This window comes from Leopardus geoffroyi, chromosome C3, assembly GCF_018350155.1.
Source record: "Leopardus geoffroyi isolate Oge1 chromosome C3, O.geoffroyi_Oge1_pat1.0, whole genome shotgun sequence".
NCBI classification, from domain to species: Eukaryota; Metazoa; Chordata; class Mammalia; order Carnivora; family Felidae; genus Leopardus; species Leopardus geoffroyi.
The window spans coordinates 26,323,369-26,338,488 of NC_059338.1; the positions used below are offsets into that span (position 1 = coordinate 26,323,369).

At 48.4% G+C, this 15,120-nt stretch overlaps 1 protein-coding gene across 17 annotated transcripts in view; it reads right to left on the reverse strand.

The window, feature by feature from the left end:
- Positions 1 to 14,514, reverse strand: part of NFASC (neurofascin) — a 183,821-nt gene extending 169,307 nt beyond the window's left edge. For 6 of the 17 annotated variants that reach the window (XM_045456316.1, XM_045456315.1, XM_045456314.1 and 3 more), the window contains exon 1: positions 14,376 to 14,512. In XM_045456316.1, coding sequence (XP_045312272.1) covers positions 14,376 to 14,482 — 107 coding nt within the window. In that variant the 5' untranslated portion in view covers positions 14,483 to 14,512. Of the gene's footprint in view, positions 1 to 14,375 lie in introns of all 17 variants that reach the window. The other 11 variants (XM_045456304.1, XM_045456303.1, XM_045456307.1 and 8 more) reach the window with 5 other exon arrangements.
- Positions 14,515 to 15,120: the final 606 nt, after the last annotated feature.

Consider the following 15,120-nt stretch of genomic DNA (forward strand, 5'->3'; position numbering starts at 1 on the left):
GAAGAAAGGGGAGGAAGCAGACAATTGATCAGGAGCAAACATACTCAAGCCAGCAGAGTATCTTTAGCCACCTCTGAGTGCTCCTTGGCCCGTTTTGGTCTATCTCTGACATGCCAGCATCTGGGCAGGCCCCGGATGATGTCACAAGCCCATTAAGAAACAAGGCATTCTTGCTCTCAGAAGCCCCAGCTGCAACTTCCTGGGGTGCCATCTACGAGCTCTCTCTTTATTTCTCAAGGTTTAAGAACACAAACAACCCAGAGGATATGTTCAGACAGGGTTTTCCAATCTGACTCAGAATGGGGCCAGCACCTGATCTAGACCCTGAACTTGCTCTCACACCAGCTTTCTAGAACCTTCCTGTAAGGCCCAGGCACACAGCCTCCATAGTCTTTTGAGTGAAAAGACCCCAGATCTCTGCAGTTGGTTGGGGGCATTTCATGGTGTTACAACAAGGCGTCATTGGTAGCCAGCCTTCCAGGTGACAGGGGATTCATTTTTAGCCTAGGCCTAACTGAGAATCTTTATTCCTACCAAACAGGCAGCGTGCTGACCACGCAGAATCACAGACAGGAAGCACGGTTCTCAGACACAGAAAACCCTGGGGACACTCAGAGAGAAAAGAGAGAGAGAAAAAGCCCAAATGGCTTAAAAAATAAATGAGGATTAAGCAGAAAAACTATCGAAGCAACACAGTGGACATACACTCTGTACTTAAAAGTAAACTCTGGACAATTCACAAAGCTTAAGAAAGTTTTGGGTGTTGTAATACTGGCCCTGATACAGGAAAGTAACATCCCAGCACAGAATTTCATGGAATACATAAGAGAGAAATCAGCCAAATTAGAGCACAGCAAGAGGATGAATGTGGACCAGACATGAACAGAAAGTTGCATCTCAGTGAGAAGCATGAGATATTTATACCCAAAGCCCACCATGGCATATTTGTAGTGCCTGTGAAGTCATGCTGGGTTTCCTATCTAGTTCTTTTTCCCAGTATGGAATCAGTCTCAGCCAATACCTGATAATGCCCCTGAGTTAAAGAACGCTTCCAGGAAAACACAGACAAGCACTTGGAGGCGGTGGATCCCTCTGTAGCTGATTGAACCATGCAAATCAGCCCCCCTCTCCCCTCTTTTTTGAACAACTTAGCCAGACTGACTTCTGCCAGGATGCATCCTTGTTATGACGGCAACTTCTAGCTGAAGCTAGAGAGGTGAGCAGGAAGACAGCAGGCACGGGACCTCCTCTCTGTGCTGATGCCATTGGAGGAGATGGCTCCCCCCACCCCCCGCCCCAGGATGGGAGCACTAGCACCAGGTGATGAAAATATCCTGTTGACATTACACCTGTGGATAGGAGAAGCTCATGGGGTTGTCCCCCCTTTTGTGTTTCCATTTTCTTTTAGTACCAGAATGAAAGGTAAACTTACGCAGGCAAAACAGAGGAGAGCTGGGTTTGGTGGCTCTATCAAGCAGGGCGGGGACCATGAGGGCAGATGGACAAGAGAAGATGTCACACAGCCTCTGCCTTGGGGCCTGAGGCAGATTCCGAGCAGTGACTCTATAGTGCAGCGTTGGCCAAGACTCAGAAGGCTCCAGTGCCATCGACTAAAACATTCCCTCATAGAAGACTGGAGTTTCTGGGATACCCAGGCTCTTATCTCACCCTTCAAAACAAGTGACCCACAGACAAGGAAGCTCCTCAAACCAAGGCACCATCAGCCTGTGCTGGAACCCAGAGCTGCCTGTGGGGGTAATGAGCCAGGATTAGGAGCCTCTGGAATCAGATCCAATCCCAGCTCTGCAACACAGAGCTGTCCCGCTTGGGGCAAGCTGGTTCCCATTTGGAGCCCCCATTTTCTCAGTGTAATCAGGATCGTAACACCTGGTCCAAGGGCTGTGATGAATCAATGAGATGACAAAAGCCAAACATCCAACACAGTCCCTGACACAGAGTGGGTGACCAGTCAATGGCACTTCCCTGAGCTCCCTTGCTGTTCTGTAGACAGAGGCACACATGGTGGGACCTGAAAGGATCTGCCAGGGCAAGAGTTGGAACCAATACCTATAGCTTAGTTTCACCACTTTAAAAAATGAATTCTTACACAATCACTTGTCTGCATAACACTAGTGTTTACAGAGCCCTTTTTCCTACATTATTTTCTATTTAAATAGCCCTGTTAGCTAGGCATTATTATTCTCATTTTACAACTGAGAAAGTCAAAGCTAAGGAAGGTTAAATAACTTGTCCAAGTCCCTTTGGTCTTCAGATCCTTATCTAGTGCCCTTTCTGCCATTCCACACTGGAATAATCATCCATTCAATATAGATTTCCTGAAAGTGTACTCGGTTCCAGGCATGGTTCCAGGACTGGGTGCCCACTTTGACTTGTCACTCCAAGAGTAGAAATGGCCTGCTCTAAGCCAGCCACATTCTTTGATCCCTCATGGCTGATGGTACATCCATGGGAACCGTGGCCAGAGTGATATATGGTGATACATCCTGCTGTAACCAACTGAGCTGACCACCCACATGCTGACTGGTAACATTCTCTGCCCTTGAGGCATTTACAGTCTCTTGGGCTAAGGAAGGCACAGCCAGGTGAAAAGCATATCAGAGGGAGGGAAAAAACCATCCAGAAAACCAATGGTTCTCAGCCTCAGCTGTATATCAGAATCACTTAGGGGCCTTTTAAGACATTCTGGTGCCTTGATCCAACTCTCAGAGATTATGAATTATTTGGCTGTAGAGTGGGTCCCTGCCACAGCATATCTGAAAATCTCCCCACGTGAGACTAACATGTTTCCAGGTTGAGAATCCACATATAGGGCCCTGCCAATCAGAGTGTGGTTTGCTGACGGGCAGTATTGGCATTACCTGAGGGCTGGAAAGGAATGCAGACACTCGGGCCCAATCCAGACCTAATCATTCTGCTCTGCCCTTTTTTTTTTTTTTAATTTTTTTTTTTCAACGTTTATTTATTTTTGGGACAGAGAGAGACAGAGCATGAACGGGGGAGGGGCAGAGAGAGAGGGAGACACAGAATCGGAAACAGGCTCCAGGCTCTGAGCCATCAGCCCAGAGCCCGACGCGGGGCTCGAACTCACGGACCGCGAGATCGTGACCTGGCTGAAGTCGGACGCTTAACCGACTGCGCCACCCAGGCGCCCCATTCTGCTCTGCCCTTAAACAAGACCCCAGGTGACTTGTGTGCTCACAGAGGATGCAAAAGCACAGGCTCTTTCCAGTGAGTCAACCAGAGAAGTGCCTCCCGCCCCAGCCCCAGCCCCAGCTGGGAGATATAGCCCACCTGCTCCCTGCCAGGCAGTGCACACTCCTTGATGGTAAAGCAGGGGGGCTCAAGTGACTGTAGGGAGCCATGCCACCAAGCTCTGCTTTTCTTGTTTCCCCCAGAGCCGCACCTGGGCCTGCATCATGGGGCTCCGTGTACAAGAGCTGCGGGAGTCCCAACAAACCCTCTTCTGTGGCTAGAAGGAAGTCTGAGAGCTAGACACTGTCACCATTTCAGTGACCAGAAGAAAAAGGAATTTCTTCCCCTTCCACACAGTCACTCTCCCCCTTCCTGAGGGCTTTCTAAGGAAGAGGCAAGTTCAGGACAGCACCGCCTCAGCCCAGCCCCAGTGAGACAGTGAGCTGCCCTACCAACCATAAAGGCAGCACTGTCCCTGCAGGCATGGAGGTGGCTGGTACCAGCTACGCTTCATGAAGAAGGGAATCCTCGAGAGAAGGCCAGACAAAGACACACACAAAATCTGGGCCCTGCCAGCATCCTGCAACCCACTCCCAGCTTCATATCCCTGCTACCACTTCTGTCTTTGTTTCTGTCTATTAGTTGTGTGTCTGTGTGTTGTTTTCACACGTGCCTGCCTTTGCTTTCTCATTAGACTGAGAGCTACCATCCTGCTCCTCCTTTGTCGCTGCCCACAGTACCAAGTACAGAGACTTACGCCCAGCAGGGGCTCAATAAATATTATTTGTATTCATGTGCACACATTTTCTAGGAGTCAAACCCATAGCTCCGGGCTAAAACAAAGAACTCCTCACTAGCAGGCGTTTATTAAGGATTACTATCAGCACATTGACATTCTGTGGGAGAATACAAGAAAACTCTAAGGCACGTCTTCAAAAAGCATGCACTCTGGTTTAGGAAATCAGATTTATACGTGCTAAGCCTAAGACCAGAGACCCAAGGGAATGAAGCATGTTTATAAGGTTAGGCATGTCTATGGACACCAGCATGTGCCAAAACAATGGGTATTTTCTACTCCAGTCTTCTTATTCTTACTTACTTACTGATTGGCATTTTTAAGCATTTTTTCCCTCTGGTCCCTCTACCACTCATCCATACTCCCCATCCTGGGCCATGTTCACTAAAGTAGACAAACAGGATGTAAAGATGCCTAGAGTTAGAAGGGGAGATGGATTAAGACCAGAAACTTCTCTCTGCTAGATGCCCACAAACATCCAACACAATAGTATATCATCTGTTTGCCACCTCACCCCACAGCCATACACACTGCATTGCTTGCCCATTCGAGGCTCCAAAAAGTTTCGGACAAGGTCCCTGGGACCCCAGCCAGAATATAAGGAACATGCTCTCTGCTCTTAACAGGAAAACCACAGTACATCATGTATAGTTGTTCTCACTGTGATTATAAGAAAGCCAGGGAAAAACTCTAGCCAGAAACAGACTTCCAGTCAGATTTAGCATGGAGCTTTACCAGCAATGTATCAAACTCACCCACATTCAAAAGTCCACTTTGCTCCATGTCTAAAAGGTTAGGTATGACAGACCAGTAACAAGGGTTATTTTTTTAATGTTTATTTTCTTTGAGAGAGAGAGAGAAAGAGAGAGCACAGATGAGTGAGGGAGAGGCAGAGAAAGAGGGAGACGGGGGTTCCAAAGCAGGCTCCATGCTGTCAGTGCAGAGCCCGATGTGGGGCTTGAACCCACAAACCATGAGATCATGCCCTGAGCTGAAGACACCCAAGGGTTCTTTACTTTTTAATGTTTATTTATTTATTTTTGAGAGACACAGAGAAAGAGAGAGGCAGAGAGAGAGGGAGAGAGAGGAAGCCCAAGCAGGCTCCACACTGTCAGTGCAGAGTCTCATATGGGGCTCAGTCTCACGAATGGTGAGATCATGACCCGAGCCGAAATCAAGAGCTGGATGTTCAACCAACTGAGTCACCCAGGCACCCCTCAAAGGTTCTGACTCTAGAACTGTGCAGCCCAATACAGTAGCCCACTAGTCACACATGGCCTTTAAAATTAAATTAAATTAAAAATTCAGTTCTCACATTAGCCACATTTCAAGTGCTCATGAGCCACATGTGTCTAGACTACCATGTTGGAGAGGGCAGATATAGAACATTTCTATCATTACAGAAGCTCTACTGGACAGCACTAATATTAAGCATTTAAATGTTTCATTTGAACTAATGAGTTGGGTACTCTGGGAACTTCTGTTGCTCTCTCCATGTTTGCTGGAGAGGTTTTAGGTACTCTGAGATGTTGAGTAGAGGGAGTGCATTTTCACAATGAAAGAAGAAATGTCCTGAGATTCTCATGTAAATACAAAGACTCTAAAGCAAAATTTACAAGGCTACAAATTGGGTCATTTTAGTATGCATATGTGCACACACGTGGTCTTTCTTTAAGAAGGCTGTTACTAGCTCCCCCAATCCATACTTTTGCTTTCATTACAAGGACTGCGAAGTCACACTACCTAGTCCTAGCCAGAACTGTTTTCTAGATCCCTTTGGGTTACTCTAAACATTCTCTGTCTTTACCTTCTAACCTGGCATCACTGGGGAGAAAAATCTTTCAGAGGGCAGGTCAGCACCCTGGACAGCAGCAAGCTCCCTGCCAGCACCCAAGAAAAATTCCAGCATTCCCCTTTTCTCAAACATCCCTTCAGAAGAACAACTCCCAGACACCACCCTAGACATTGAGCAAACTCAGTCAAGAAGCTTCAAATACTCCTCACTAATTCCCAGAAAAAGTCCAACTACTCAGTCAGAGTCAAGATTCTCTGCAGTCTGGCCCCAGCCCATCCCTGCAGCTATAATTTCCACTGCTCCAGCCTGGCCAGTTCAATGCCTGACCAAAGCTTTCCTCCTGTAAACCTCTGATTATGCCCCCTTCCCCCACCAGAAAGGCCCATTTCCTTACCTCTACCTATTCAAATCCTACTTATCTAGGTCCATCACTAGGGCCCCAAACCAGCCTCCACTTCTCTTCAAAACCTTACCAAAGGACTTAGTCTATATTAATTTTCTCTCTTCTCTGATATCCCAAAGCATTATTGGTTTAGACAATGCTTTAGGGAGCTTAATTATTTATTGTCTTGCAAAATTACTGGGTTTATATGTTGTTTTTAAAGTTCCTGGTGGTCCAGTATATGGAAGAACTACCTCTGCCAGCAACTAGCCATGTAGCCACAAGCAAAATATGTAACCCTTCTGAGTCTGTTTCTTGATCAGTAAAATAATGATCTTGGACTAAACCATCTCTAAAATTCTATGAGATTAGGGATTCTTTCAAAACAAGAAGCCATCTGGAAGTGTGCTATGCAAACAGTAGAGCCTTTGAAGACTGACTGAAGGTGCCACAAATATATATATATATATATATATGTATATATATAATGTATGTATATATATATACATATGTGTATATATATATACATATGTATATATATACATATATATATATATATATATATATATATATATACACACACATATATATACATAAACAATGCACAGCAGGGCTTGAGTCAGTCAGAGAACTCTGGTTCCACTCCCAGCATGTGTCCCAAAGTCTTCAATTCCACCCAGTGTGTGATGACGATCAGAAAGAGATCTAATTTCTGTCCTCACCTACATCAGCATAGGAAAATTGCCTTTGGCCTCAAAGGCATTTTCCTTCACAAAGAACATGTTGCCACCACCGTGTGGAAAAACACCACACAATGGGTAATATAACAATGTCTCTCATACAAACACACACGTATAGATCAACCAACACCTGACAGCAGTATTAGCTTCACCACTAATTATGCATAAGCCCAGAAAGACTCTGGAAAAGAACAAAAGACATAATCTTTGGTGATGCCCCAAAATAAAACTCCAGCTAGTCTCACAGGTAGAAGTTCCAAGGGGGACAGAGAAGTGCTTAAAATTTCACCTCAATATTATATGTCCTGACAAAATGATATTATAATACCTCCTGGTGTTTAAAATCTGATTCTCAAAGCATTCAGCTTATGGATCTACACACAAAAAGATATGAGGATGGTTCATCCTCTTCTGTACCTGGAGAAATTAAGGCCCAGAAATGTTTAACAACTTTTGTGTTGCAAAATAAAAATCAAACTACAATCTGAATGTAGCCGGGAAAATTTCACTAACATAGGCAACATGCACACACAAGCACAGGCACACACACACATACACACTCTCAGGGAACTCTTCGTGATATAAAGAGACAATTTCTGGAACTCACTGAGCCCGGAACTGGAAGATTCCACTGACTGCTTGCAAAAAATGCTATTGCCAGAGCAAATTGGCCAGCATCAGTAAAGAAGGAGGGAACTCTCACCGGGAAAAGTCCTTGGAATTGTTCTGCCAGCCATTCACTCTCATCCCAGAAAATCACAAGATCAGAGAACAAAACTTAGCATCTGGTCAATCCACCCCCATTAGCCTAAACTCGATCCAGGACAGCGAGCTCAGCACAAAGACCATCCTGTTTCAGGCCCTTCCCCGAGCCAGCCATCCTAAGTTTTCAGAGAAGGAAAGCAGGGAGACTCCAATACAACCAGGTTAGAAGGGTAAAGACGCCAGCACACAGGGTCCTCTACAATTACATCTCAGTATACTGCTCCAGACATAACCCTCACTAATGAATTCAATGCACCTACCGCCCAAGCCATGCCATTTATTCATCCTGACTCAAAGATCTGCTGCACATTCCTATTCTTACTCCAGGAGCTCCGATTATTAAGTCTTCAAGTCTTGGTATCTCAAGACCTCAAGTACTTCCTCTTGCAAGGGACTTTTCCAGATCACCCAAGCCCAGTATCATCTCCTGCCAACTGTCTGGAATCAGCAGATGTTTCTTATATTTGAACATACATCTCCTTTCTACTTTAGGGTGGAGACAGGGTCTCCTGAACCTCCCCATGGCTCTAGAAGATGGCACAGTACTCTACACACACACAGCAGGTGCTCAACAAATATTGGGTGAGAATGATGACAACGACAGGACTTTCTCCAGAGGTTCATCTGCCACTGAAGGGCAGAGCTAGGTGTGAAGTTACATACATGGGACTGGGTGGGTCCAACAGAAACAGCCCAAAAGGAAGTCCACATGACAGACAATAGCTCACACAGCCTTCCTCCAACTTTGGGTGCCAGGGGACTTTCCTCGCTCTGGGACTGAGTGGGAAATCTTCCTTCCTACCCCTGAGCCGCTGATCCCAGGCTGTTTATCTCGTTAACTCTGTTTATTGTGATCCTGGTAAGAGGTTCCGAAGCCCTCCAAGCCCCTCTCTAATTAAATTCATTAGAACAGATTGGGGCTTTCTTTCTGCATCTCAGAAAAATTAACAACACGATTAGCATCATAATGACGGGGAGAGGGGCTGCCAGGGAGGCCTTTCAGGAGGGGCTGGCCCAGCCTGGGAGTGTGGAGGAGCAGGTGAAGGAGGAGAAGACAGATGCTCAGGCACCTGCTTCCCAGAGAAGGGAGCTGCAGGATCGAGGAGGGGCTGACAACAGCCTAAGGGGATGAGCCCACCACTCCCCAGGCCCTCTAACTTTTTCAAGGCATGACAATTGGGAGAAGAAGGGCAGGGCAAGAAATTAATCACTGACATAAATTCCAGAGACATGAGCTTCCAGGACAAGAGACTTCGAGCAATCTTCTAGTTTTCCAGAGAGAGAGAAACACACGTAAGCTCGTAAGCACACGTAATGCTAATGATGGGGTCGGAAGTAAAACATAAGCCCCTCACTCTTTTCATGATGCTGTTCTTTTCCTATGAGATTTTACTGCAAGGACCTGGAGAGAAGAGGCCAGATGAGGCAGGTCACTTCTTTCCCAGAGAACCTGAACCCAACAAGTTTTCGTTTATACAGGCTGGTGGGTTCCCTCATCTAGAATACTCTCCTCTTCTACCAATTCTTTAAGGTTCAAGCTAGTAGTTGATGAGTGTTTGCTACCAGCCAGGTACTCTGCTGGGGCCCTCACTGCCTTATCATATTTAATCCTCGTAACAGCTCTGCAAGGTTCATATCGATATCCCCAGGATCCAGATGGGGAAACGGCAGCTCCTCACCCAGTAAATGGAAGAGACAAGGTTTGGACGTAAGTCTGTCTGACCTCAAAGACTGATAGTTTCTACTATGCTGATCACCTCCCGGACTCCAACAGACAGACTGAGGGATCACTCCTTCCTCTGAAGTTTTACCATCCAGAGTCTGAAGACTTCAATATATACTGTCTTGCCTTATTCCTAAGAGTTGTCATCTGTTTCCATTTATGGCATCTGCTTTCCCTATTTGAAAGCAAAAACCGTGTTTCTGTATCCTTCAGAAGGACACAGTAGGTACCCAAATGTGCATGCTAACTGAGCCTTTCTAACAGATTTTCCTAGAGAGCCTTGGGCAAGTGGAATAAAACACCCCAGTTTTTTATTTTTCCGCAGGGGTAGGGGGAGCTTAGCATAATACATAGGAGAGGTGCATGGGCTTTGATGTCAAACAAATGTAGGTTTAAATTCTAGCTCTGCAATTTCCCTGCTCTACAATCTTAAATAACAACGTTTCTGAGTCTGCTTTCTTATCTATAAAACCAGGATCCTAATGATACTTCTTTTAGTAGGTAAACCCTTATGAAGATTAAATAAAAATGATGCTATAATACACATAATAGAGTGCCTAGCACATAGCAAGCAATCTCTAACGATGGCTATTATATTATGACACTTGTATTTTTCTTGGCTTGCCTCAAGACCTAAGGAAAGGATGGTGGCTCAAGAGTTCTTGAGTTGGCTAGCACAATCTGACTGGCGCCCCAGGTCAGCAAAGCTTTAGAAGCCTAGTCAAGTGCGCAGCATAGCCATTAGCTCCCAAAGGCCACCCGACACCACGCCCCCACCACTGCAGTCCCAAGGACCAGGCTATATGCATCCAACATCTGTCCTTGCAGCTAGGTGCAGGCTCTAGCTGGGTATTTTGAGTACATGCTCAAAAGTTTGACATCAAGATGCTCTGACCAAAGTAAAGGTACAATCAATCAGGTCTTACTGCCCACCGTGACCCCTCAGTCATGCTCCTACAATGCTAGGAACTCATCCAACCTCTGTTACAGCATTTCTTGTACTGAATTTTTATTTGTTTTCATTTCTGTCTCTCCAACTCAACCTATACACCCAACACCTAGCACAGTTCCTGGGATATATTCAAAGACTCGGGACACACTAATGAAATGAACTAAATTAGGTGTGTGGGAAAGAAGGATGCTCCTCAGACAGATAAGGCTGAGGGTCTCTATCCTTACATTCCTTCCCAGTTCAACTATGATGTTCATGGTGACCTGTGCTCAAGAGTATCACTTCAAAAACCTCCCCTCCCCCACCCGGACTTCTCTGGTGACTCCTAACTGACTCTGACCTCCCCAGAACTCCAAAACCCTTCCCCACATATGAGAGCTTGCAGTATTTCTACTTCTCTTATTTCCGACCATGCACTTATACACGTACTTGCTATTTCCCCATCAGATAGGAGCTCCCAGAGAGCAGACACTGGGCCTCTTTTCCTCTGACTCCCTCTAAACATTCTAAGCATACCCAGACCACCCTTTGTCCCTAAAACACAAGGGCTTAGGAGATGGACATGGGAGAGCTGAGTAGCCTTGATCTTGTCCCAGAGTGCCTTCTGGGTGCCCCTCATCAGGCTAAAGCAGAACCCAGTGAGGTTTGGCTGCACAAGGAACATCTCTCTTCCCCCTAAAGCCAGGGATCTGCTAACATCTTTCATCTCACCTCCTCCTCCACCCTTTTCTCCTCACAGTCGACTTCAGGGCCAGCCCTGACCTACCATTCCGGGTAATATCATCCAGCCCTCCTCATGGTTCTGGAGGAGAGGAAGCTGATGCCACTGGAGTGAAAGATCCGCTGTCCAACATCCTTGTCCAGATGTTCTCGCTCAAGCTTATCTATGGTATTTGTCTGCTTGCTTGTCTCTCTTTCCATGACACTGAGAGCTCTGGGAGATCAGACCCTGTCTCACTCTTCATCTCTACAATCCCGCACAGAGCACAGCAGCACACTGCAAGGGTTCATTAGTATTTGCTAAATAAATAAGTACAGAGTCGACCTTACATTCCTCTCACTTCCCTCTCCTCACAGCCTCCAGGCCAAACCAACTGAGCACTGAACTTCTCTGCCTTCTCCCCTTCTGGTTTCCTAAGGATTTTTCCCCCTAAAGACTAAGTGATGATCCTCACATCCCAGTTCTTGGATGGTCTTGGAGCAAAGTGGTGCGAAGGGAAGGGAACAAGTCACAACAACAACAGCGTAATGGGGGCTTGGAATTCTGTCCCTCAGTCACTGCAGACACAAGACCCTCTTCTGCACCTCCCCCTCAGATATCCAAGCCAGAACTCCCCTACCCCAGATATCAGCCACTGGCTCAATGTGCCCCTGAAAGCAGCAGCCCCAGAAGCCAATCTGCTTCAGCCCACAGGGAGCTAGCTACGTCTTGCTCCAGCTCTCCGGGAGCCGGCTCCTCTTTCTACATGCCTTAGTTTATCTCTGTGCAGCCTCTGCGATGCCAAACGAGGATGAAGGGTGAGATTCGTTGCACAAAACTAGAAAGTATGTACATTGTTATCAGAATCCCCATCCCCACCCCCCACACCCCCACTTAACCTGAGCCCCAATCAAGCATTTCAACGTCAGAACCTGAATCCAATCAGCTCGCCACAACAGCTCCAGGTGATGCCTCCTCCCCGGACCTGGAAATGCCTAGGGAAGCTTCCTGCCCCGCCCCCTATGATGGGAGGGGGCACAGAAAGGTGACGAAGTGGAGGACAGCCATCCCCTAGCTGTATGCACCCCCTCCCTTGCCAGGCAGTGCCTCAGTCCCATACAGAGTTGTTTCTCATGAGCTGAAGTCCAAGCACTTGGTTTTCTAAAGTGAGGGATCCTTATGGCGACGGGACAGAACCCAACAGCAATGCGCTCTCAACCTCCAGTTTAAGCCTTGGGGATTTAGCTGATGTCCCCAAGACAGGAACCAAGACAGGAACTGGGCTGTCATTCCCTGTTTGAGGGGGGCAACCACAATTTGTAGGGTTAAATGTGAACGAGTGTCTTTCCTTATTTGTGTTATTCTCATTCTTTCTCTGTATCTACACACACACACACACACACACGCACACACATATTTCCAGCTGAATCCAAAGAGGGAGACATTAATCCCTCAGGAGTGCCAACTCAAAAAAGAAAGAAAGAAAGAAAGAAAGAAAGAAAGAAAGAAAGAAAAGCAATCAGTTTCCCAACACACACACAAAGAAGTGTCAACTCAGTCAAAACAAAAGGTTAGAATGACACTCCCCGCCCCCCACCTCCAATTTCCTTCAATTCCTCCTGCAGTACAATCCCACCAGATCGAATCATCCCCAAACCAGAGGAGAGGATAGGTCTCTGCCTTCCTTCTTCTCCCTGCCCCTGACTCCCACAGCTGGTATGGCCCCTATGCCCAGGGGCTTCCACTCTCCATTCATTATCCCTGGGCTTCTCCTTATGTCTCAAGTTCAGTGGCTTCTGAACCTGCCCGTCTCTAGCCCCAAACAAACAATTCAACTCCTGCCCAACCTGTCTCAAAAGCCTGTCTGCCCTTGCTGGAAATTTGCTTGGGCCCCAGCAGGGCTCACCACAGTTCCAAGGGTAGATAAGACATTCCAGGGCCTCATCCCAGGGAGACAGACGGGCTGGAAAGGGGCACTTGTCATCCATTCCTCTAGACTGAGGGAGAAGGCATCTCTGTCCAACACACACACACACACACACACAGCACAGTGCCAAATGCCAAGGAAGGAATCAGGAGCAGAACCTGGCTCAGGGCAGGAGAGGGGCTGCCATGGGGACCAGAGTCTAGGTGATTCAGCACTCCGCCCTCTCTCAGCCCAGCCCATGGGCCACACTCATGACAGCTCCTGATGCCAAAGTGCTGACTTGGAGGCTGAGGAAGAATTCTTTCTAAAATCCAAAATTCTGCAATGCTCCAGTGAGGCTCCTCATCCAGGCCTTTCCATCCCAGGGCTCAGAACAAGACTAGGAAGAGGCCCTCAGCCATTCCCTTGGACCCTGCCTCTTGCCCAACCTAGATTCCCTATGCTTAGCACTCCCCCCACCCCCCCCAGTCCATCTAGGAAACAAACCTGAACAGCCAGGGGAAGAGGGTGGCTGAGGAGGAACACAAGAGGCCTACCAACCCTCAGCATCCTTCACCCCCAAGCCATGAATTGAGTCAAACATGCAGAAAGGGGTTATAAGAGGATTCCGCAACAGAGACTACATTGGGCCTTCAGAGCCCTAGGCCTCCCCAAGCAGGAAGGAGGGCCCCAAGGCAAGTGATGGGGGCTCAGTACAAGCTGTGGGGCTACATACAGCACCAGGAAAGGCAAGAAAGAAAGGTGATGGGTGGCAGACCAGCTAACAGCCAAGGGGGGAAGCTGGGGTTCTTGAGAGGGACTATGTATGGTGCAGGAGGAAACCAAGAGGCAGCTGGGAAAAGGCTGGGACAGGGTGTGCAGGGGGACCTGAGGAAGATAGAAACTGAGGGAGCAGATGGAGAGACAGGAACCCGGAGTGACGCGGGTACGAGGTGGGGACGAAGACAGGGGAGGCCAAGGAGAGGGGCTGATGCGAGGGGTAGGAAAGATGGACGGGATGGGGTCATACCAAGTGGGGTGTGGAGGTAAACAGGTATAAGGGCAGGGCTGTGGATGAGGCAGGGACGGAAGGGAAGGGGAAAGAGGTCGAGGATGCAGAAAGGGGGAGGGGATGCGGCCAATGAGACAGAAAGGCTGTTGGGGTGGGCAGGGGGGTGGGAGCTGAACGGGGGTGGGTGCAGATATCCACAGAACAGGATGGATTCAGGGCAGGTGACGGTGTGGAGACGAGAAAGGACGGGGATGTGAGCAGAGGGGGATGGGGACAGGTCGGGGGATGGAGACGGACAGAGGAGGGCGGGAACGAGGGGGTGTCGCTAGCTGGGTTTCCATGACCCCCGTTCTACCCCACCCCCATCTCTCCGGTATCCGCGCTCGCCTACCTCCGAGAGCTCGGGTGCCGGCCCCGGGCGCAGTCGGTGCTGTCCGCCGCCGGCGCCGCCACTTCCCCCGCGTCCCCTGCAGCGCCTCTCGCCGCCAGCCGCCGCATTAGGGCAGAGACCAGCCCGTGCGCGTCCCCGGACGGCCGGCGCGCCCCCGACACCCTGCGTGCGCGCCCTCGCGCCCCTCCCTTCGCGCGCCGAGCGGGGACCTGGACGGAGGAGGAGGCAAGATGCTCTGGGCCCCGCCTGGAGCGTCGCGGAGCGATTCGCAGGGTCCGTGCCGGTAAAAAAAAAAAAAAAAAAATGCCCACTGGCATTGAAAATGATCATAATTGAAGCCCCCACGGTATCACGTTTTGTCCTGTATATGCCCCCTCCACCATCGGGCTGTGACTTCTTGGAGGCGGAAATGGGCCTGAGAGCCTGTGTTCCCAGGGAGACTTGCTTGTGGTAGCCTCTCCAGGGACGTTAGTTGATAGAAGGATTGTTGAATCCCGAATTGAGGACGTGAGAAAGTTGTGACTCCTTCCGGGGGTTGCGTGGTCGTTTAAAAATAGGAGATTGTGTCCTGCCCTCTGGGGGCTCAGGCCCTGTCCCAGTCTTGAGATAGGGTGGAAGAAGTCCGATGACTGGAAGGCCCAAGATCTCAGTGTTCGTCCCGGTGCCGCGACTAATTCTCTCAAAAGGGCAGGGCACTTCCTCACTGTCCTCCACCGAACAATGAAAAGTTGATTGGATGATCCCT